We start from the raw sequence: 22,488 nt of genomic DNA, 5'->3' as shown, positions 1-22,488 counted from the left end.
AAAAGAGAGAGAGAGAGAGAGAGAGAGAAAGAGCTGATGTCACCGGATGAGGTTTTATGCAGTGAGAAGGCCAACCCAGAGAAATATTTGTAATGGGAGGAGGAGAGCACGGTCCAAACTAAAGACCCTGCAGTTAGAATCACAGAAAGTGGCTTGACCCTCAGTTTCCTCATCTGTCAAATGGGAATAATCAGAGCAATTACTTCAGAGGGTTTGTTAGAAGGATTAGTGAGACAAGCTCCCTAAAATCCTTAGCCTAGAGCCTCCCAGAGAAGCATTCAAAGTTAGCTGGTTTCATGTTATCATCACGAATGTCCGCTGAGGCAGTGGGTGAGAGTCCTGAAAATATTCACTAGTTAGGTGGTGAGTTCAGGGATAGTCATTGTATCACTTTATTATTAACGCATATATTTACTATATTTTTATGCATCAAATATTACATAGTAAAAAAACGAAGAGTGAATGAATGATTGAGTAAATGAATGATTGAGTGAATGAATGATTGAGTGAACGAATGAGTAGATGAGTGAGAGAGGGGTATGGCTGTGGCTGTGTCCACATCTCTGGGGAGAGCCAGAGGTCAGCCATGTCTACCTTCTGCGGCTGCTGCCGAGGCCATGGGGTAGGAGTTTGGGGGTCACCCACCTGCCATAGGGGATGCCCCAGGCGGCTGGGGAGTCGGCTGGCCGGTCCCGGGCCCGGACAGGGTGGTTGACGGCGGACTCTGGCTGTGTGGGGCTGCCCTGGGGCGGCTGGTGCAGGCTGTCCTCCAGCCGGAGCCGGAGCCGGGACACCTCCTCTTGCAGCTCGCGGATGGCCTGGCTGGGGTGGGGTGGAGACAGCAACAAAGGACGGATGCAGATGAGGGGAGCTCAGCCACCCCGAGTGCTGCCCGATGGAGCAGGCTTGTCTTTCCTAGGAGTCACAGGGTCCAACTCCGCTGCCATTTGAGTCTAGAACTTCCCTGTGTGTTCACGTTTCCTGCCACTATCTTTTTTTTTTTTTAAGAGAGAAACAGAGAGAGAGAGAGAGAGAGAGAGAGAGAGGGAGAGAGGCAGAGAGGAAGACAGGCAGAGGCAGGGACAGAGAAACACTTATGTGTTGCTCCACTCATTTGTGCATTCATTGGCTATTCCTGGTACGTGCCCTGACCAGGGATCGAACCCACAACCTTGGCATATTGGGACGATGCTCCAACCAGCGCATCTACCTGCCCAGGGCCTTGGTGCACATCTCGAACCTCTCTGAGATCACGTCCCGCACATTCGGTGAGCAGAGCAGAAATGTCTCTGAGGTTCACCGGTCCTAACATGCGGGGCCTCTGAGTGGCAGTTCTGACCACTGGTGACCAGTTCTCGATAGAGACAAGGGTGCAGAATACAGAGGGCATGGGCTGAAGTCTCCCTTTAACATCTGAATTCTGACCGGCCTCAGGCCCCGGCTGCCCTCCCTCTTTCCACCTCTGTCTGTAGAAATCCTCACTATCCGTTCAGGCCCGGCCCCTCCCCGCCCTGACCTGGCCACTCCCTCCTGGCTCCCCGCAGATGCTTCCTGCGTGGTCCAAGCCCATCTCTCCGCTCCTGGCAGACGATGCTTTGTCTGCCTGCCTCCCCGGCCAGATAGTGGGCCGCGGGCAGGCAAGGAGCAGGCCTCCTGCCTCACAACCCGAGACCCTTACACCGCACAGGAGCTCTGGGAACGTTACTGACCGGGACTCGGGGCTCCAAGAGGGAGCAGAGCAAAGGGGCTGCTGGAATGCCTGCGAACCCCAAACCCAGCGCACCTCTTATCGGAAGGCGTCTCAACGAGCCCCCAGCATCTAGGGAGTAAGTATGCATTTCTCTCCAACCGGTCCCTGAACCTCCAGCTCGCTCTCAGGGTGTCACTGGCACCCTGGCAGACAATCCCACCCAATACTCCCACTCCCTCCCACACACGACCCCCCTCCCCACTCCAACCCCAACGGAGTGTCCGAGTCTGGTTCGGTATGACCATCCTCCGGGCTGATGCGGGCTCCCCTCAGGGTTACCACTTGCCTGGTGGCCCCTGGACCCATGGGTGTCTCCTGGCGCCACCGCCAGCAAACATCAGCTCTCAGGTGGGGGAGCGGAGGGAGTGGGAGGCCTCTCTCCAGCTCCTGCTGTGACCCCGCAGTGCGACCAAGGGCAGCTGGTCTCCCTGGTAATCCCCAGGGAGACGCTTGTTGGGGTTTCCAGGGCCAACTGTGAGGGAGGCGGCTGCAGGAGAGCCAGACTCTGTCACCAGTTAACCCCTGGGAGGCAGGACCGGGGCGGCTCTGGCTCCGGCAGCCTGCCCCTGCCCAAGGCCGCTGAACCAGGGCCTGGGGGTGGGAACACCCGCCTGGGTGTTGCTCTCTCTGGCTTCTTTCTATCAGGATCTCAGTTTTCCTGGCAACTCTTTAGTGACTCAGCTGACCCTTAAATTCACCTTTCCCTGCCAACTTACTCCCCGTCATGGGGTCCCCATCTCCATATTAGCATCCAACTGTATGGCCAGCCAAAAATCGGGAGTCATTCTACATCCTACTCCTTCCCTGAACACCCCTTAACGTTACCCACCTACCAAGTCCTGTGGGCCCAACGCCTAAATATCTTTTCTCAGATGCATCTCCCACCCCTCCCCTCCCCACCCATCGCCTCTCTTCTGGGCGAGGCAGCCTCTTAGTCTCCAGGCCCCCATTCTCACGCATGTAGTGGCCAGAGAGCTCTTTCTAAGACGTCAACCTGACCACACCACTCCCCTGCTAAGACCCCCTCACTGTGCTCGGGGGAGTCTGTATGCATTCATGAATATTCAGTGAACACCTCTGAGCTGAGCCACCATCCAAACCTCTACCCACGGCCTCTGAGGCCCTCCAAGATCCCCCACCCAGGTCTCCCCATCGACCTCTCTGCCTTTATTGCTCAACACCCATCACCTCTCACTCACGGATCTGGCTAGAATGAACATTTGACTCCTCAAAGACGATGGTGCCCTCACACCTCGAGTCCTTTGCACATGCTGTTCCCTCTGCTGGGATACTCTTTCATGACTCTTCCCCTGGTCTCAGCTGAGACACCCCTTCTTCCAGGAAGCCCTCCCTGAAAGCCTCCGACTGAGCTAAATGCCCCTTCTCTGTGCTTCAACAGCCCTTTGAGCCTCTGCCATCACTGTACTTACCACACTGAGGGGGGTGACCACCTGTTTCTTTGTCCACCTTACAAGATGGGGAGCCTCATGAGGCCAAGTACAGTGTCTCGCCCACTATTCTATTCCTGCGCCTCTAATTCCCATGCTGGTGTCAGGGAGACCGCAGGGGTACACTTACTCAGCTCAGGCCTGGAAGCCCAACGCCAGCAGCTGGACCTGACTTCACAAAGACAACAGGACACACGGCCCCGTGATGGCACAAGCCAGGGAGGTTTCGGGTGGTCACTGCACAGGGTCTCCCCGGCGCATCCCGGATTCTGGGGCAGACAGCCCGTCCTAGCACAGGCATGAGGTGGACCACTGGGCCAAAACCAACTCGGAGGAGAGCTGAGAAGGCTGACCAACCGATTTTCCCGTTTCTGCTCCACCAGGCAAGGAACCACTTTCTTAGTAGAAAAAGTGTGCTCGGGTTAAAAAGAAGTGGAAAAACAGCCTCGCCCGGCCAGGGTGTCTCAGTGGTAGAGCATCAACCCACGCACCAGGAGGTCACCGGTAGACTCCTGGTCAGGGCACATGCCAAGGTTGTGGGCTCGATCCCTAGCAGGGGGCGTGTAGAAGGCAGCCTATTGATGTTGATGCATCCATGTTTCTATCTCTCCCTCTCCCTTCTTCTCTCTCTAAAAAAATCAATAGAAACATTTAAAAAAAAAAAAAAGAAAGAAAGAAAGAAAGAAAGAAAGAAAGAAAGAAAGAAAGAAAGAAAGAAAACGTATCTTCTCAGTTCATACAATGAATGCATAAACTGCAGAAAACACAGCCCTGGCTCGTGCAGACATATCTTGGGAGGGAAATGTTGGGGGGCAGGAAGAGGGGTTTCAGCACCAGAAAGGTGACCCTCCACATCATTTCCCACTGGTGGAGACGTGTCTTCAAAGTCTGCGTCCATGAGGTCCCACAGGAATAGCCTGGGAGGCGGGAGCCACCGCTGGATGTGAGGGCTGAGCAAGCCCTGCCTCCCTCGGCATCACTCTCTGGTCTCTATGGCGACCTTGAATCTGCAGTGCCCAAGCACCTGACTTACTCGCGCCCTGTCCTGGTGAGGAGGGTTGAGGTGGTGTCTGCCGGTCCGCGGGGCAGAGCCGCCGCTGCAGGGCCCTGGGTGGAGGCTGGGCTGCTTCCCGTGCTGGGGCGGGGCTGCTCCGAAATCCGCTTTCGCCCCTCCAGCTGCGAGCCAGGGACCGCTGGGGAGGCAGAAGGAGACCAAAGTGAGTTATGTGGAGAAGACCCTCACTGTGCAAACTTGTATTTTGGGTGGAAGAATCGGGGGTGAAGAGACAGTGCCCGGCTGAGGTCACTAATGAAGTTCCTGGTGAGGTCAGTGACCTACGAACCTCAAAACCAGAAGACGTGGTCTCTGCTGGGAGTTTGGGGCGCTAAGCTCGGCCTGCTAAGCTACTTGTAATTAGCATGCCCCTCACAGCCCACTATTTTGGCATCAGATCCAAGCCTCCAGGACCTCCCCCGCTCCCCTACAAAGAGCTCATTGTTCCTCACGTGGGTCCCCCAGACTCTGTCGTGCATCTCACTGTGGTTCTGGAATTGGCTTCGGAGCCTCCACCTCTCTCTGAAATGAGTCACACCTTTGCCCACGAGTGTGTTTTGGGGGAGGACGTTCCCCACTTTAGCCTCCCAAAGGGATGGGCGGCCAGGGGTTGAGCGCTAATGTGGCCCACGCGTTAACAGCAGTGAGCCCCGGGGATAGGTAAAGGAGCAAACCACAAAGGACAGTCTAGATAAACCTTCAGAGTCATGCAGAGTGAAGAAGCCAACCGCAAAGGATATATATTATACGACTCCATTTACATAACATTCTGGAAATGGCAAAATTACAGACAGGGAGAACAGATTAGTGGTCACCAGGAGCTGCGGAGAGCGGGAGGCGGGAGGGAAGTGGGCGTGTCTATGGAGGCGGCCTGTGTGTGGAAGGAGCCCACCGAGTCCATGTCAGGATCTGGCTGTGCCACGGGGAACCCGGGCAAAGGGCACGTGGAATCTCAGTGTATGACTTCTATAATTAATTAATAAAACTTCAGTTAAAGTTTCATTTAAAAAATTGTAAACGATGAACCTTAAAATGAGGCAAAGCTAATCTGAGGTTTTAGACGTCGGAGCAGTGCCTCCCCTTGGGAGGGTAGGAGCGATGGAAGGGCTGGAGTGGGTGCGGAGGCTCTGATCATGCTTCGTTTCTTGGTCTGTGTTCACTTTGGGAAAATACATCCATTTGTGTTCTTTCCTGTATATTTTATTTCAGTAAAAAGCCCACATGCATTTTTAAATGTAAAAAAAATAGAGATAGATTTGATAGACATGGGAAGTGTTCATGATACAGTGATTAATGGGGGGGAAAAGGTTATCTAACATACATGTATCAAACATAACATGATCCTATTTCCATTTTAAGTGTATGTAAATCAGCACACACCCATATGTGATACACACACACACACACACACACACACACACACATACACGCACGCACACACTGACACAGAAAGCAGCCCTCAGATTCTATACAAAAATGTCAGATACACACACACACACACACACACACACACACACACACACACACACTGGCATAGAAAGCAGCCCACAGGTTCTATACCAAAATGTCAGCACGGACAGTTTTCAGCGTATTTTTTTCTTTTGTTCCCTTGTGTCCTTCCTGCCTGTAATTTCAAATTTTCCTACAATGAACCTGTATGATATTTTGTATCTTAAAGGGTAATGCAAGTTTTTTGTTGGTTTGATTTCTTTAATCCAGGCAATCCGGCCACCGCCAGGGCCTGGCCAACCCAGGTACAGTACCATCCACTCACCCATCTCGGCTGCCGCCGCCGGCTCCAGGAGGAAGCTGGGTGCCCTCTGGCGGAGAGGACTGTCCCGGGTGGAGGGGTGCCTCTGGGCTCGACTCCTGGGTGTTCTGGGCTCAGTGGCTCTTCTGGGGACCGGAAGACCCCTGGTGTGGGGGTGGGAGGCTGCATCCCGGGGCACAGAAGCAGTGAAGGGCTGGGCTAATGTCCCTGGGGCACTAGGGGATCACGGAGGGAGAGACACGTTGAGGTCACGTAGAGAGAGGCCACAGCCTCCGAGCCCCTCCACACCCTAAACCAATGGCTCCGGACTTTAGGACTGTGTCTTTCTGAGGACGCACCCCCTTATACATGCCAGCTGCCCACCTGCCAGCTGCCCACCGGCCCACCCATCTAGGCCAAATTAAAAAGCTCAATTTTATTTTTGGAGATATACAGAGAAGCAGAATTTCTAACCCTTTCTTCCCCTGCAGCCCCGGTTGCCATGTGGGTCCCCGTGGGGCCAGCACCTGGCCCTGAGGCTCCGTCACTCCCCTTTCACCTGAGTCCCTCCACCCTCTCTCTTCCCTTCGGGTTCCAGGGGTCTCTTCCCCAGGAGGCCATCCCAACTGCCCTTTGTCCTCGTCTTTTGCTCACCTCACACCACCCTCCCAGTTTTTATTATTCATTCACATCCGCTCAGTTATTTGCTCAACACATCCTTATCTCCCATTCTGTCGCTAACTGGCTGAGTGACTGCAAGTCCCTTTCCCTCTCTGAGCCTCAGGTCCCGCCCCCATCAATAAGATGGGGGCGAGGAAGCATTGTTGGGGGGATGAGTGAAGGCTCCAAGAAGGCCCAGACCATCAGCCCTTGTTCTGTTGCTCACAGGTCCCTCGATTCCCAGGCTATCTGGCACTGATGGGACAAGGGTGGGGTCCCCGGGGTACCTGATGTGGGAGAGCCGATGCTCTGGGGTCTGGGTTAGGGGCGACACTCTGCTGGTTTCTGAGCCCACAAAGCCACTGTCTGTCTCGGGGGATGCCATCCAGGATTCCTGAAAGAGGCAGTGTCCCTTTAAGTCCCAGGAATGTGCCAGAGGCAGACTGGGAAGACTCCCGAGTCCCCGGCCAGGGGCCTCACATTCCAGGGGCTGACAGATTGGACTGGGGAGACTGGCCCAGTTCCCAACAGCCAGGCCCAGGGGTGAGGGTCCCCAGGTGTGGAGTCCCATGAGCACCAGTCCCAGAGCAGGGCCGCCGCACCCTGAGAGGACCCTGAGGGAGTCCCCCTCCCCTGAGGAGTGGGAGCCACGGCCCTGGGGAGGGACACTGCAGACTTCCCGAGCCGAGGAATAGAAAGAGGAGAAAGCAGTCCCATAGGGGAAGGGGTGCTCATTTTCGTGTCGCCTGGCCTGGGCCTGGACACATGGTCCTCTCTGACTGCAGAAATGCCCAGGGACTCGGAAAAGGGAATCCGTCTAACTCCCTGCACACCCGGCCTCACATGCAGGGCACGGAGCACACACCGAGTGAGCCAGGTGCCTGCCCTCACGCTCCAGTGCAGATTCCGTACCATGGCGTTAGGACGACGTGTGTGTGTGTGTGTGTGTGTGTGTGTGTGTGTGTGTGTGTGTGTGTGTGAGATTCTCTGGGAATAAGTCACATTTCCATAATGATCTGTGACCCCTGTTACAGTTTAAAATCCCTGCTCCAATGGCGCACACAGGGCATGGAGTCCAGAACAGTCCCCCAGCTGTGCTGAGGGGGCTGCAAGGTCAGAGGAGGAACAGGAGATGCTGGCAGAGGGGCAGGGCTGGGGGAGGCCAAGGCAAAGAGGTGGCATTGGGCCTGAGCCCCGTCTGTTGGGCAGGATTGTGACTGGCAGCGACAGGAGCAGACATTCCCAGAAGGAACGGTGTGAGCAAAGGCCTGGGGGCAGGAAGCTCCCCGAGGCTGAGCCCGGGGGCCCCCTGGACACCTACCTCCAGGTGCCCGCCAGCCTGGCGTAGAGACTTCTGTGCAAGGCGCTCGGAGATGCCGCTTCCCTCCAGGCTGGTCAGACTGCTCTGGTGGGACGCCGCCGGCTTGGTGCCCCGAGAGTGGGGTGGCCTACCAGGGCCCGGGGGGGCTGCCTCGGCCTTGCCCAGGCCCAGCTGGTGCCCATCTCCGGCCATGGCTGCATGGAAGCCTGCTGGTTTCGTGGACGCCGACTGCTCCACAGCCTCCCTGGCAGCGAAGGAGAGGATGTGAGGCCCTGGCGTGAGCCGGGCAGCCCTGCCCTGGGAGTCAGCAGCCCAGGGCACAAGCTCTGGTCAGACACCCCTGGATGCCCACTCTGGCTCTGTCACCTTCTAGCTGTGTGACCTTGGGCGAGACACTTCCCCTCTCTGAACCTCATTTTTCTCGACTGTTAAATGTGATGCCAAAAAAAACGCACCCAACACACCGCAGGGGAAATAGTGTGGAAACAGACGAGTGAAGAGCACCCCATTTTCCCTCTGTCAGCCACGTCCACAAACGTCAGTCTACTCAGAAAGACTTGGTCCCCATTATAAACGGAAGACCGACATTTTGTGTTACAAATAGAAACTAACTTTAAAACAAACAGGAAGACAATATTGTTGTATTTCTACCTAAATAGATCCTGTTGCCTGCTGAAGACTCAGGCCTGAGACCTGCTCTCTCTCTCTCTCTCTCTCTCTCTCTCTCTCTCTCTCTCTCTCTCTCTAAAGGAAGCCCAAGAAAGACATGCCAGCACTCACTGAGACTCTCCTGGATGCACTTCGACGGTCGGACCGACAAGGAGAAGACTGCTGTTTAATGCTGCGTCTCACCTCCTGAAACTCACATCCCACAACCCAAAGCCATTGTCAAGCGCCGTCAATGGGCACGTTCCACACTCCGGAGAGACGCTGAGCTACAGGCCAGGAAAGCCATGTCCACACCGTGAAGAGCGGTCTAACTCACTAAGACAGTCAGCACCCTTGTCGTTTCAGAGTGGGTCTGGGACAAGTGGGGGCGAGGAGGGCGGCTCACAGACATACTCGAGGGGGGTCCCGTGACTTCTCTCCGCCCGCACCGGGAGCTGCCGTGAGGGAAGCCTGGTGGTCTGTGCCTTCCCCGGAGCTGAAGCTGACCCGTCCACTTCCAGGGTTCTGCCCTCCTCCTCCTCCTCCTCCTCCTCCTCCGCCCTCATGGCTTCTGGGAGGGACTTCACACTGAGGTACCTGCAGAAGGACACACACAGGGGGGCATGACCTTTGCCCAGCAGGGACAGCCAAGATCCAGCCATGGGGCCCGATACCCGGCTCCCTCCTGGTGGGCACTCACCGCTCCAGGAGCCCCTGGAAGTCTTGCTCCACCTGCAGCTCCTTGTGCCTGAGAGGGACCGGGAGGCCCAGCAGCCTGCCCTCCACCTCACTGCCTGCAGGGCTCACCTCCACGTTCACGTGCAATGCGCAGGGGTCAGTGCTGGGAGCGTCAGGCTGGGGGCCAGAAAGGAGGAGGGGCAGAGATTCAGCAGATACCGAAACATCACTTTTAAAAATATATGTTTTTTTATTTATTTCAGAGAGGAAGGAAGAGGGAGAGACAGAGAGAAACGTCAATGAGAATCACTGATCAGTTGCCTCCTGCACGCCCCACACGGGGGATCAAGTGTGCAACCCAGGCATGTGCCCTGATGGGGAATCGAACCGTGACCTCCTGGTTCGTAGGTCGATGCTCAACCACTGAGCAACGCTGGCCGGGCTAAACTTTACTTTTTTTAAAGGACCTTCCTCATGCTGGTGTGGAAGAGTAAAAACTAGGTCAGACTCACCACCACCCTTTTTATGTGTGGGCAACATGTAGGGACTGGATCATATGATTCTCAGCAATAACTACCATTAATTGAGCACCTACTACATGCCAGACACTGTACAGGTATCACCTCACAACAATCCCACCGGCACATACGATTATTATGACCCATTTTACAGACACGTAACTAAGGCGCAAATGATTTGCCCAAAGTCACACAGAAGTAAGGGGCAGAGCTGAGATCTCAACCCAGAGTTCCTGCCAGAAGCATCTCTCCTGACCCCCCTCCATTCCAGGATGGACATCCAAGCCCCCACAACACCTTCGCTGCGGGAGCATGGAAGTCCCTCACGCACTCGGGCTTTTACCAGCAAGTACAAGAGAGAGCGCCTGGTATGGTTTCCTACCAACTGGGGCCGAGCACAATGTGAGAGAACTTCCCTTAAAGCAGTGCCCGCCCTCCACCAGCCCCGCCCCACCCAGCAGGCAGCATTCTCCTGCTCCAATCCCCAACAGAGATGTTCTTGCAGCACCGGTGGCCTGTGGGTGGCCAGGAGCACAGGCCACGAGGCAGAGACTCCACCTCGTCACCTGTGCGACCACCGCAAAACACAGATCGTGATCGCCTCTCAGGGGCTGTGACGTGGACTAGAGAAAGGTCTACAAAGCCCCTTCCATGGACAGCCCTTGTCCAAGGACACCTGTCTTAGTGAACATCCCCAAATCCATCCAGTACCAAAAGCGGGAAGCCTGGAGGTCATCCTTGGCTCCCTCCCCTCTCAGTACCATTCCAAGTCCAGTCAAATGTGCCTTCCAAACCTCTCAAGTTCACGTGCATCTTTCCATCTGCTCTGCCACCTCCCTGTCTCTGACTGGCCTACCTGCAAATCTTCTTAGGTCATGTCCTGTTGAAAAGCCTAGCACCGTGGTCGGCAAACTGCGGCTCGCGAGCCATATGCGGCTCTTTGGCCCCTTGAGGGTGGCTCTTCCACAAAATACCACGGCCTGGGTGAGTCTATTTTGAAGAAGTGGCGTTAGAAGACGTTTTAAGTTTAAAAAATTTGGCTCTCAAAAGAAATTTCAATCGTTGTACTGTTGATATTTGGCTCTGTCGACTAATGAATTTGCCGACCACTGGCCTAGCAGGTTAGCCGTGGCTGGGTGGCACAGTTGGATAGAGCATCGTCCAGCTACATCAAGGTTGTGGGTTCGATCCCCGATCAGGGCACATACAAGGAGCAACGAATGAATGCATAAATAAGTGGAGTAAATAAGTGATGTTTCTCTCTCTCTTTCTTTCTCTCCCTCTCTTTCTCTCTCAAGTCAATAAATAAACATTTTTTAAAATTAAAAACCTGGCAGTTTAGGACCAAATGCTTGATGTGAGCCACCAGCCCCTACATTATGGAGCCCCTGCCTGCCTCTGCAGCCACCTCTCTCAGAGGCCCCTTCACGTCCCATACGCTAGCCACAGGCCCTTTGCACAGGCTGTGTTCCCTGCTGGACAGCTTTTCTTCTTCTGCTCCTGGTAATTCCTCCTCACTCTCAGATCTCACTTAAACATTACTTCCTCAAGGAAAGTTTCTCCGACTCCCTCAAACTCATTTATGTTACCCTGTTATCTACTCTCATAGAACCCCATACTTCTCCTTCAGACCACTGATCAAAATTACAACTAAATGACTGTGTAATTGGTTCAACTAGACAGAAAACTCCATGAGGGTAGAAGCCACCTATTTTTGTGCTTCCCACTGATTTCCCACCATGTGTCGTGGGTCCTGGCATAGGGGTGCACACTCCATAAATATGTAGGAAAGAAGTCAGTGAATGAAGAAATGAATGAAGGATGGAACGGACCAATACGATGGGCAAAGAGATACCTTAAGGCAGAGGGTCTGGATGGCCGGCGTGTGGGCTTGTCCTGAGGGAGAAGGCAAGCACGTTGGGCGGTGGCGGGAGGGCGTGGCCAGGGGGCTGTCCAGAGGTGAGTCTGACCCGGCTCGCTCAGGCTTTTGCTGGTTCTGTTCCATGTGGTCCTTCAGTTCTTCCAGGCGAATGCCCAGCTGGAATATCTCCGCCTCCAGCTCCCTGGAAGGGGAAACACCACTCTGGGCACTGGGGACGGCAGCTGCATCAGGCATGTCTGGGAATCAAGAGGCCTCGGCCCGAGTCCCCCGCTGCCACCAACAGGCTATGGGACCTGGAGTAAATCCCTCCCTGCTCTGGCCTCAGTTTCCCCATTCTCCAACGAGGGGTTACAGTTCCTGTCTCTAAGGTCACTCCCCACTGTAGGGAGACCAGAAGACACAAATCTCAGCCTTGGCTAGTCACCCATTGGAATATGTGCCTAATCACGCTAGGCCTTTGCTGTTCCCCTAGTGTATACACTATGAGAATGAAGCGTGCCCCTCCTGGTGACCGAGGGAGGGGGGCCTGCCCCCTCTGTCCTCCGGGGCCTCCCTCCCCAGCAGTACCTGCCAGGATCAAACTTCCCAGGCGGCCCCTGGGAGCCGGCAAGCCGCTGCGCCGGGTGCTGCTCCCTGCAGGCCTTCAGGTATTCCTCCTCCAGGGCCGAGTGGGCAGCCTTCAGCTGCTGGAAGACCTGAAACCACACCAGGTGAGGGAGACCTGCGTGCCCAGCCCCTGGGAACTCCCTCCCTGCAGACACAGAGGGCAAGACCGCCCATGGAAGGGCCATGGCACTCAGCCTGGGCCTGCGGCGGCCTCTGGGCCCGAGTCCCTGGGAGAGGTTTCGGTGGGGACCCTCTGGAGCCTGCCCGCCCTGGCTGAGCTATCTGCCATCAGGCTGGCGCCGCGGAGGCGTGGCGCGGAGCCTCGGCGCCAGCTCCCGAGGCCCCAGTCCCTCCTGGGTAGAACTGTAAGAACCCCAATGTTCCATGACAGTTGTAGTGTCAGATATGCTATCACAGTGTCCCCCCTAAGGACCTAGTACTTGAGAGACCACGGTCTTCATTCTTGATTTGCCACACTGTGGGTTTTGGAACTTTAGTTACTCTTTCCCGAATCCTTATAGAGCATCACGACGGATGATGTTATCATCATCACGCCTCTAATAATGATAAGTAGCATCACCGGGCATGGAGGCCCTGTGCTAAAGCACTTCCCATTGTCCATTTAACCTTCAACAAACCCTAGGGAGAGGGCTGTGTGACCCTCTTCGTTTAAAGAGGAAACAGGCCTGAGAGGTTATTGGTGATGGTCACACAGTGAGCAAGTTGGCCATCAGGATTTGAACCCAGGCCCTCCGGCTCCAGAGCTCATGGGCCTCACACTCATGCTCGGCCCGCACAGTAAATGTGATAATAGCGAACACGTGGCTAAACCTACGGGAGGTGGGCTCCCTATCCCTGACTTAGTGTCACCCCCTTCCACTCACTCTATGCTGACGACAGACTGAGGCCAAGGACAACCTAGTCCCCATAGTCCGCAGTCAAGCTCCTTCGTCCAACAGCTCCCAACCCCCCTGTATCTGGAGGAATCAGGGTAGAGGTAAAGAAGATTGACCGTTTTCACGTTCAAGGTCCTTGATCATCCACTCAATGAGATAACATAATACACAGCCTACGTTCGTAATTGGTAAATGCATATGACGTCTCTACAACAACAGAGGGGAATACCCGTACATTATGTTTTCTACAAACCAGGTGTGTTACACCCGTCCCTCCTGGCCCTCTCTCTCCCCATCCTGTTCCGTGCCTCAAGCTCCCTACACGCTGGCTTCCCGTGGGGTCTGTCCAGCAGGAGGCACCCAGGAGAGGTCACAGGGCGAGAGGAGAGACACCCGGGAGGGAACGGCTCCGCGTAGGTGCTGGTCGCTGGGCTGCCCTGTTCCTGGTCAGGCCCCTGACACTGCCACAACCCTGCTAACTGCCCCTTCATTGACACCCCCCCCCCCAACCCCAAAATCCCAGCTCTGAGACCTCTGCCTGCTCCTTTGGGACGCTGGCGGATGCAGCAGAAAACCAAGTGTTACATACGACAGTTGCCTAGAAATATCAAAGTCCGTAATGGTTAGATCAGGGGTCTCCCCCATCCCCCTGCTCCCCAGCTAGTTTTCAGTTTGGGGCAATTACTACTATGATAAAGAAAAGAAAAGGCCTCTTTCTGGTGGCCGAGAGCCGGATAATTGGTGGGAAGCCGTGCAGGGCAGCGATGATGACCCTGGACGTGGGAATCAGACAGACCAGGCTCTGCCATCTATCAGCTGTGTGACCTCCAAGTCACCTCTCTGGGATTCGGCTGCATCCCAGTGACATGGTGGTGAGGACTGTAACTGCCCTGCTGGGTTTTTATGATGATAAAGTGAAACCATGTACTTCACCAGCTTGCCACGGTGCCTGGCACGCCACCACCGTTGCTTAATAAGTGGTAGCTGTTGCGAGATAATGATCATTATCATGGGAAGCTAAGCAGGGGCCGTTTCTTCTGAAAGGAGATGCTGTGTCTGGATTCTCTGGCCCGTCTTGCGGCAGATGAGGCTTCCGAGGCTCGGAGATGGGGGACAGAGCAGTGATCTGGCAGCTCTAAGGTTATCTCCCCAAGTGGGCGGTACCTTGAGCTGATCCTGGGGCGTCAGCCGTCCTGCCTGCATCAGGCCCACGAAGGACTCCACCTGCACGTGGGGAGGAGGAAGCACGCTCCATGAACCCAGACTCCCGCAGCAAGCCACACTGGCGCTTTGGCACGAGGAGCTGGGTCCCGCCTCGGGATGTGGGTTTTCTGCCAAGCCTGGGGAGGCATGAGCCAGAAACTGACTTCATCCCCGACCTCGGCCATGGCACCTTGGGAAAATTAAAGGAACCTCCAGGAATTTATGGACAGCAAAGCACAGTCATGTGCACGAAGACCTATGAGGCAGGATAGTTGCTGCAGCGTGGTCCGGGTGGGGAAGGGTGAGGTGGGAGGGAGGGGGACAGTTTAAATGCCTATCTGTGGAATAGTGTGCAGACAAGAGGAGGAAGGCACATGTGTATGTTCTGATGTATGAATGCCTCCAAGACCAGGGCAGTGTTTCTCGTGTGCTACCATCTGTATAAAATATGTGGCAAATAAAAAAGGAAAACTATAAATACAATTGCTTGTATATAAGCTCTCTCGAGAAGGATGCAAGACACGGAAACATTAATTACTTCCGGGGAAAACTGGGTGGTGGAAGGGCAGGGACGGGAGGGAGGTTTTCTACTCTCTGCCTCCTTCGAACTCGGAACAGAGTGAATTTATTGCCAATGTGGGACATTAAAAACTTCAAGGTACCCTATACTTGTGTGACCATTTCTATAAATGCATGTGAACATTTCTGCTAGGAACGAAGGGCAAGGGTGAGAAAGACTTTTCACTGACTATACCTGCGTACTGTGTGCATCTATTACCATTATAATAAATGTTTTCATCAGAACATACACACATGCCTTCCTCTTCTTGTCTGCACACTATTCCACAGATAGGCATTTAAACTGTCCCCTTCACCCCCACCCCACCCCACCCACCCGACCACGCTGCAGCATACGATGATTCGGGGGTCATTTCTGGGAAAGCTCTATCTAGATCAGGGTTGAAAAGTAACATAGAAATCCTACCTAATAATAGACAAATATGCAAATTGACCGCACCTTCGCAACGCCCACCAGCCAAACCACGCCCACCAACCAATCAGGACGAGTATGCAAATTACCCCAACAAAGATAGCAGCTAATTTGCATATCAAGACAGCTTAGAAAGAAGCCAAGAGCTGCAGAAGGGAGCAAAGCTGCGGAGAAGCAAGCAAGCCAGGGGGAGGAGCGGAGGCGGGGCCGGGGGAGAAGGGAAAAGCAGGCGGGCTGGCGGAGAAGGCGGGGCGGGGGAGGAGGGAGGAGCGCAGGCGGGGCCGGGGTAGAGTGCAGCAGGAAGCCCTATTGCAGGATTTTTCCTGCAACGGGAACGCTAGTTTATAAAATATGATTATATCATCAAATCTACATAACAAAATAAAAGTATAATGAGAACTACATATCTAATTTTAAATTTTCTAGTAGCCATATTAAACATGTAGAAACCGGTGAATTAACTTGAAGAGTGTATTTTGTAAACCTCAAATATTACTCTGACATGTAATCAATATACAAAATTATCAGTGAGCTAGTTTGTGTTCTTTTTGTCACACGGAGTCTTTGAAATCCAGTGTGTCTTCCACTTAGAGAACACCTCAATGTGGACTGGCCACAGGTCAAGGATTCAATGGCCATGTGATCAGTGGCTCCTGGACCAGACAGCACAGCTCTGGATCATCAGGGCTCAGCCGGTACCCCGGCTCCGGATCGGTGTGATGACCTTGGCTTTGCTTCACCTGACAGCACACGGGACAAGGAGAAATGTCTCCAGTTACAGGACCCAGGCGGTGACATTCATGCTGACAACAGGGATGAGCCTGAAAACATCACGCTAAGTGAAAGAGCCAGACTCAAAAGGACAACTAGTAAACGAAATGTCCAGGACAGGCAAACCCACAGAGACAGAATGTAGATGAGTAACCACCAGGGGTTGGGGCAGGGGGCCTGGGGAGTGACTGCTTCATGGATGTGGAGTTTTCGTATGTCGGTCGACAATGTTCTGAAGTTGATTGTGGTGGTGGTACATGACTGTGAATATAGTAAAAATCACTGAAGCATTCCTTTTAAATGAGTCAATTATATCTCAATAAAGCTGTTACCAAAAGAAGAAAAGAATGCTGGTGTGTCTCTGAAGAAATTAGTTTTCTGAACGCGGTCGTGTATGTAACAACTCCATTGCCCTTTTCGCAATGACAGCCAGGAAGCTCAAAGCCAAACATGAATCCGACAGTGTTCAGGGTCCAACAGAATACTTTGTTTACTCATTTCGCCCTAAGTTCATTTTAATGTTTTCCTACCCTTTCTTCCCCTTTGCCCCAGTTTCTCACTTCCGTTTGTATACTGTGGTTATAAGGCACGCATTTTCTAACTGCTTCTGGAAAAAGGCCAAGGGTGTACTTATAAACAGACCTGCAAACAATTCACTGTTGTTTGGACTGTTTGATGAAAATATGAAGGCCCTTTGAGGGGTGACTGAGAATTGACTTCTGTAATGAAATGAACTAACAAGCTGGGTGATGTGGGAGTGAACCCTAGCTCCTTTGTGACAAGGAGGAGGCTGGAGCCGCGTGGCCTCTAAAGCCAGGGGAGGCATGAGCAGGGTAACTCTGCAGGGCGGGGACAGTGAGCCTCACAGAGCCGCTCCACTAAGCAGGCAGAGGCCCCAGTCTCTCCAGGTGACTTATGTCCCACGTGGCAAAGCTGGGCTTCCACTCACCTTGGCCAGGAACCGTCTGGCCTGAGAAGCCAGCGCCTGGGTCCGCTCTGCCGAGGCCTGGTCCGGGGAGATGCCGGGGTTCTCCGGAAGACACCCTGAGGTGGGCGCACTGGAGGACGAGGAGGGGCTCGGGTCTCCTTGAGCTGACGACCCCCCTGGAATACACAACCACGGGACACTGGAGCCAAGGACGGTCCTTCCTGGGGCTGAGACCCAGATGCTGCACCTCCAAACCACTGCCTCCATCCTCACTCATCTCCTGGTCACGCCCTCTTCACCCAGGCCCACAGGAGTGGCTGGGCAGTGCTGCTCCCGTCGACCGGAGAGAACAAGGTCTGGTTCTGCCTCGCATCTCACAGCGGGAGCCCAGCCAGGCTCGGGGCTCCAGGAACAGCGTGGGCTCTCACTCAGGAGGATGCGGGTTCTAATCCCGCCCTCCCCGGTGCAGCCGTGTGACCTTCAGCACGGGCTCACCGCTCCTGAGCCTTGGTCTTCTTAACCGTCAATGGGTAACACCCGCAGGCACCCAGCCATGGAGATGAACGGGGGGTTAAGTGGGATCATGCGTGGCAAGGCTGAGCACGGGGCCTGGTCCCCACATGGGCTCCACGGTGACAAGACTCTTTGTTGTCATGCAACTCGCCCAAGATCACCCAGCTGCCAAGTGGCAGAGGGAGGGCATCCCCGGCTGCTCCGGCCTAAAGCGAGACACTTTCCACATCTCCAATGACCTCTTCACGTCCCGGGGCCCAGGGAGGGGCCGCACATTCCTCTCTCCCGGGGCCTGAAGCCAGCGCCCCCCGAGGGCGAGCCAAGTGCCCGCGGAGCAGAATCACAGGCAAAGGGAGCCCTCCGGCCATGACTCCTCTCCCAGACTCACCTGAGGCCTCAGAGGTCTGTGGGGCCTCAGGAGGCCCGGGCCACCGCTCCACAGAATGGGGGTGTGGGATGGTGAAGGTCAGGACCTTGGTCCCCTGGGACACCATCCCTGTGTGGATGCTGTGGCTGGGCGTGGGTGGGTCCGAGTACAGGTTCACCTGTTGGGGAGAGAGGCACAGGCAGGGCCACGTCAGGACTGGGGCAAACCCACGCAAAAGGTCTTGCCCTCATTCACACCGTCACACAGACACTCAACAAACAGGCATTTGTTATTCCCTGTGAGTGGAGCCCGAGGGTAGGGAAGCCAAACACGGGGCGAAGGGCTTACATTTCATTCTCTCTTGAAGGTAGTCCCCAAAGGGAAGCAGGGCAGGGACCGTCATCCCAATTTTTCCGAAGAGGAAACTGGGGCTCAGAGAGGTTAAGTCACTACTCAAAATCCCCAGCACATAAATCCCTGGGCTGGGATTAGAAACTGGCTTTGACCCCAACGTCCATGTTTTTTTCATACTGATAATTTTAAAATAATATTTGTTATAATAATTTATACTATAACCATAATAATATATTCGTATCATATTTAGCATAGAGAAAGCATAATCATATTATAATGATATAATATGTATGAATAAAAACTTTCTAATAATAACTATCAGCAATTAATGGCTGCTTTGAGTGAATGAGTAAACCAACAACGAAATGGACTGTTTTCTCCGTGGCAGCAGACCGCCATCACGGAGGATAAATTCGACGTGGTAAACAGCCCAGCGTGTGAGAGAGAAGTCTGGAGTCAGGCAGCCAGCCAAGGAAGACTTTTGAAGCTCGGAATTAAAGGAGACCCGCGCACCGTTCGGTCGTTTACGGCAAGGCTGGCAAACTATGGTGTGTTGTGAACACGGTTTCAGGGAGCACAGACACGCTGACTTGTTTAGGTGTTGTGTCTGGTTGCTCTCATGCTACCACGGCAGAGTTGAGTCGCCGCCATGGAGACGGCGTGGTCCACCAAGCTGGAGATAGGCACTGTGTGGCCCTCAGCAGAGAAAGTTCGCCGATCCCCGGCTTCACGTGGGAGCTCTGCAGAGCCTGGGTTCACGTCCACCTTTGAGTCCCGGAGCAGCTGACTTAACTGACCTCTCTGTGCACAGTGCGTGTTCAGTGAACTGCAGCCACCACCTTCACATTCATCATCACCTTCATCAATCACCACTGTGACCACCGTCACCACCCTGGTCGCCATCATCACTATAATCCCCATCACCATTGCCATCATCATCATTAACACCACCAACATTCATCATCGTGATCACCATCATCATCACCATGATCACCATCACCACCATCACCACTGCCATCATCACTGTAATACCTATCACTATGGCATCATCACCATTAACACCATCATTCATCACCATTATCACCATCATCACCACTATCATCACATTCATCCCCATCATCACCATTATCCCCATCATCATTATCCCCATTATTACCTTTATCATCGCCATTATCCCCATCATCTTATTCATCACCATCAGCACCATTATCACCATCATCATCATTATCATCATCATCATCTTCATCATCATCATCATCATCATCACCATCAGCACCACCAGCATCACCATCATCATCATCATCACCACAGATCACTCTCCACCCAAGGCAGGTCCCTGGAAAAGCTACTCCCCAGTGTTGCCTCAGTGCCCCTGCTCCTCAAGCCCTCAGGCAGGTCTTACTTCCCTGTGCTTCCCCAAGGTCAGGAGAGGGCAGTTCGGGGTGGGCCTGGTAGAAGGAGCTCCCTAGCCCCAGGCAGCCTCTCCCTGTTTAAGCTGCTCTTCACGTCCTGGCTGTGGCAGAAAAATCTGCTCCAAAGTGAGGGACAATGGCCCTGCATCATCACTTGGGCATACTCCCCCCCATCCCACACCCCACACCCCACACTCCGCCTCCAGCTGCCTCCTCCTCTTTCAGGCCCAGCCTCAAAGAGAACAAAGCTGGATTTTAATAATCCCCTCAGCCATCTGCTCAGACCCAACCGTGAGGCCTTGCCCACCCGAACCCTTCTCCTCCCAGGGTGACCCAAATCTGGGGGAAGCCCAGCCCTCCGTGGCCCCCTGTCTCACCTGTCCCTCCCCAACCTCAGACCTGGCCCACCAAGGCCCAACCTGAGGAGCAACAGGAACTGAGCAGCTTCCAGCATGAGGCCCCATTGTTTTGGGGATCAGAGGAGCTTGAAACAGAGGGGACAAAGGCTTGTGCAGATGCCCTGGGGGGCGGGGGGAGCTGAGGGTGGTGTGGGCAGCTACTGAGGTGTCCCTTAAAGCCTCGGCGTCCCATGGTGCTCCCCTAGACTGCACTCCCTCCCTCAGGGGGTTAGTCGGTGAATGGGGAATCAGTGAGTGTGGGAAACATTGGGTTAAATCACTGACTACACTCTGCACAGATGGGTTTCTCCCAGCCTTTAAAATGCTAATGGGCTTTATGAATGGGGTGAAGAAGGGGAGAGAGTGGAGAGAACAGGACGTGTTTCCTCAGTTCCTCTGAACACAGAAACCTCTCGTGCTCCAACCCCCACCACATCCCACCTCCACCAGGGGCTTTTGGACCAACTAGTGGCCCTCAAGCCACACACTTCTAGAGAAGGCAGTTTCCCGCCTTCCCTCCATTCTTTTTGGGGATATTTCTGGTCTCCGCAGCCTCCCAGATCCCCTGGCCGCTGAGAGGCACTGAGACGGGGGACAGAGGCTGCAGGGAGGTGGCCATTGGACATCGAATATGTGAGGTCACCATAAACTCTGGCTCTCCGCTGGTGTAGAGAACAGAGCCAGGCAGTGACTCCTGACCACCGGGGCTCCCTGCCCCCACCCAGTCCCGATCCAGGGATGGTCCCAGGCCTGGCCATGGACTTCCCGGTCAGCTCCCCAGCTGTAGAAGCCAGAGCCTGGTTCTGCTCGACAGTGTGGTGGTAGACGTGGGCTTTGGAACCAAACTGCTGGATCAAACCCCAGCTCTGGCACCTATTTATTGAGTGATTTGGGGCAAATCACGTAACCTCCCTGTGCCTCAGTTTCCCCCATGGTAAATTCCCTAGGACGGTGGCCATTAACCTCCCTTATTATTATTATTGCTATTATCACTCCATCATCATCATTCTGTCTGGCCCCCCATGTCTGCCATGTTGCTGGGCTGTTGCTGGGCTCCCCCAGCATGGGGAGAAGCACCCACCTTGGACCAGGCAGGCTCAGGGTTAATCCCCAGCTTTTAAGCCCTTGCCAGCCGTGGGATGTTGAGCAAACCCCTCCGCCTGGCTGAGCCTCGGTTTCCTCTTGGCGCCTTTCACTGCTCAGCAAAGGCCGTCTCCTCCCCTGGGTCCCCACTGTTGCTGGCTACCCACTGCCAGGCCTGGCCTGCGTGCCCAGGGCAACATCCCCAGCCTGGCTCCCTCCTCCCCCCACAGAGGTCCAGCCCTCCCCAGTAAGACTTGGAGCAGAGGGAGGGGCTCAGCAGGCCCAGGGGAGGTCACTGGGGCTGAGGGGCCCGAAGGGCAGGTACACCTCCACCTCCCTGCCCGGGGTGGAGTCTACGGAGCCCTGGGTAGAGCAAGAAGCCTGCCTGGCTAGAAGCCCTAGGCCCCGTGGTGGGACCTGGCGAGTCCCCGCCCCTCCTGAGCTCCGTGTCCTCAGCACCCTGGGATGGCGAGCCCTGCCTTCCTGCTGCCCAGGGCAGCTGTGAGACTGGGTGTCCAGCTTCTAGAAGGCTCCAGCGGACAATGCCCACCCTTCTCGTGAGGAGAACCCACAGGCCAAGGAGGCCTTTTTCCAGAAAGTGGAGCAGGTGAGCTGGCACTGAACCACTCCCAGCCTCGCCCGGCTTCCCTCCCGATGGGTCTCAGGCCCCAGAGGTGACCGCATACAGGGAGACCAGTCCCCACTGGGTTGGGGATGAGAGGAGGCACCGCGGCTGTGCTCCCCCTGTGTCCACCCTGCCGTGTCTGCGCTGCGCCTGGCACCTGGGCACCCAGTACACACCTCCATGGTGACACTACTCAGAACAATGATATTCCCTATCTCTATGGAAGAACTGGCCAAGTGCCAGGTCCCCATACCGACTCCTCCCCTTCATCAGTAAAGGACAGAAGGAAAGGCGGGAGGAAGGAGATGCCTCGGGCCTCTGCCCCTGACCGTGACCTCTGGCAGCCTCTGCCTCTCCTGGGGCCCCAGTTCCCCAATCTGTAAGCCAGGGCGCTGCGGGTTTGGACCGGATCACAGTTCCTTTCCGCAGGACCTTCTGGGGTCTGCAGTCATGAGAATGCGGCCCCACCCAGCCCCTCTACTGTCCTCCCAGCACCCCTCCCTCGCACCCCTGAGTCCGCTCAGAAGCTCAGAGCTGTGAGGAGGCTTAAGATACCGGGCAGAGCCCACTGGCTGCCCAGAGGCAGGTCTGATGAACCCCCTGCACAGACGTGTCCGGGGAGGCTGGGATGG

General features: G+C 54.8%; 1 protein-coding gene across 3 annotated transcripts in view; it reads right to left on the bottom strand.

The window, feature by feature from the left end:
• The window catches only part of AKNA (AT-hook transcription factor), a 42,845-nt gene that overhangs the window by 8,729 nt on the left and 11,628 nt on the right, over positions 1-22,488 (bottom strand). For 2 of the 3 annotated variants that reach the window (XM_028161391.2, XM_054727439.1), the window contains 12 exons: positions 18,006-18,162; positions 17,126-17,280; positions 14,376-14,435; positions 12,277-12,404; positions 11,683-11,890; positions 9,332-9,486; positions 9,046-9,228; positions 7,984-8,227; positions 6,950-7,056; positions 6,027-6,238; positions 4,232-4,391; positions 646-822 (listed from right to left, as the gene is read on the bottom strand). In XM_028161391.2, coding sequence (XP_028017192.2) covers positions 646-822; positions 4,232-4,391; positions 6,027-6,238; positions 6,950-7,056; positions 7,984-8,227; positions 9,046-9,228; positions 9,332-9,486; positions 11,683-11,890; positions 12,277-12,404; positions 14,376-14,435; positions 17,126-17,280; positions 18,006-18,162 — 1,946 coding nt within the window. The remainder of the gene's footprint in view (positions 1-645; positions 823-4,231; positions 4,392-6,026; positions 6,239-6,949; positions 7,057-7,983; positions 8,228-9,045; positions 9,229-9,331; positions 9,487-11,682; positions 11,891-12,276; positions 12,405-14,375; positions 14,436-17,125; positions 17,281-18,005; positions 18,163-22,488) is intronic. The other variant, XM_054727438.1, reaches the window with a different exon arrangement.

The sequence above is a fragment of the Eptesicus fuscus genome, chromosome 15 (genome assembly GCF_027574615.1).
Source record: "Eptesicus fuscus isolate TK198812 chromosome 15, DD_ASM_mEF_20220401, whole genome shotgun sequence".
Classification (NCBI taxonomy): Eukaryota; Metazoa; Chordata; class Mammalia; order Chiroptera; family Vespertilionidae; genus Eptesicus; species Eptesicus fuscus.
The sequence above is the reverse complement of the archived record's forward strand: the minus strand, read 5'-3'. Positions and strand labels throughout refer to the sequence as shown.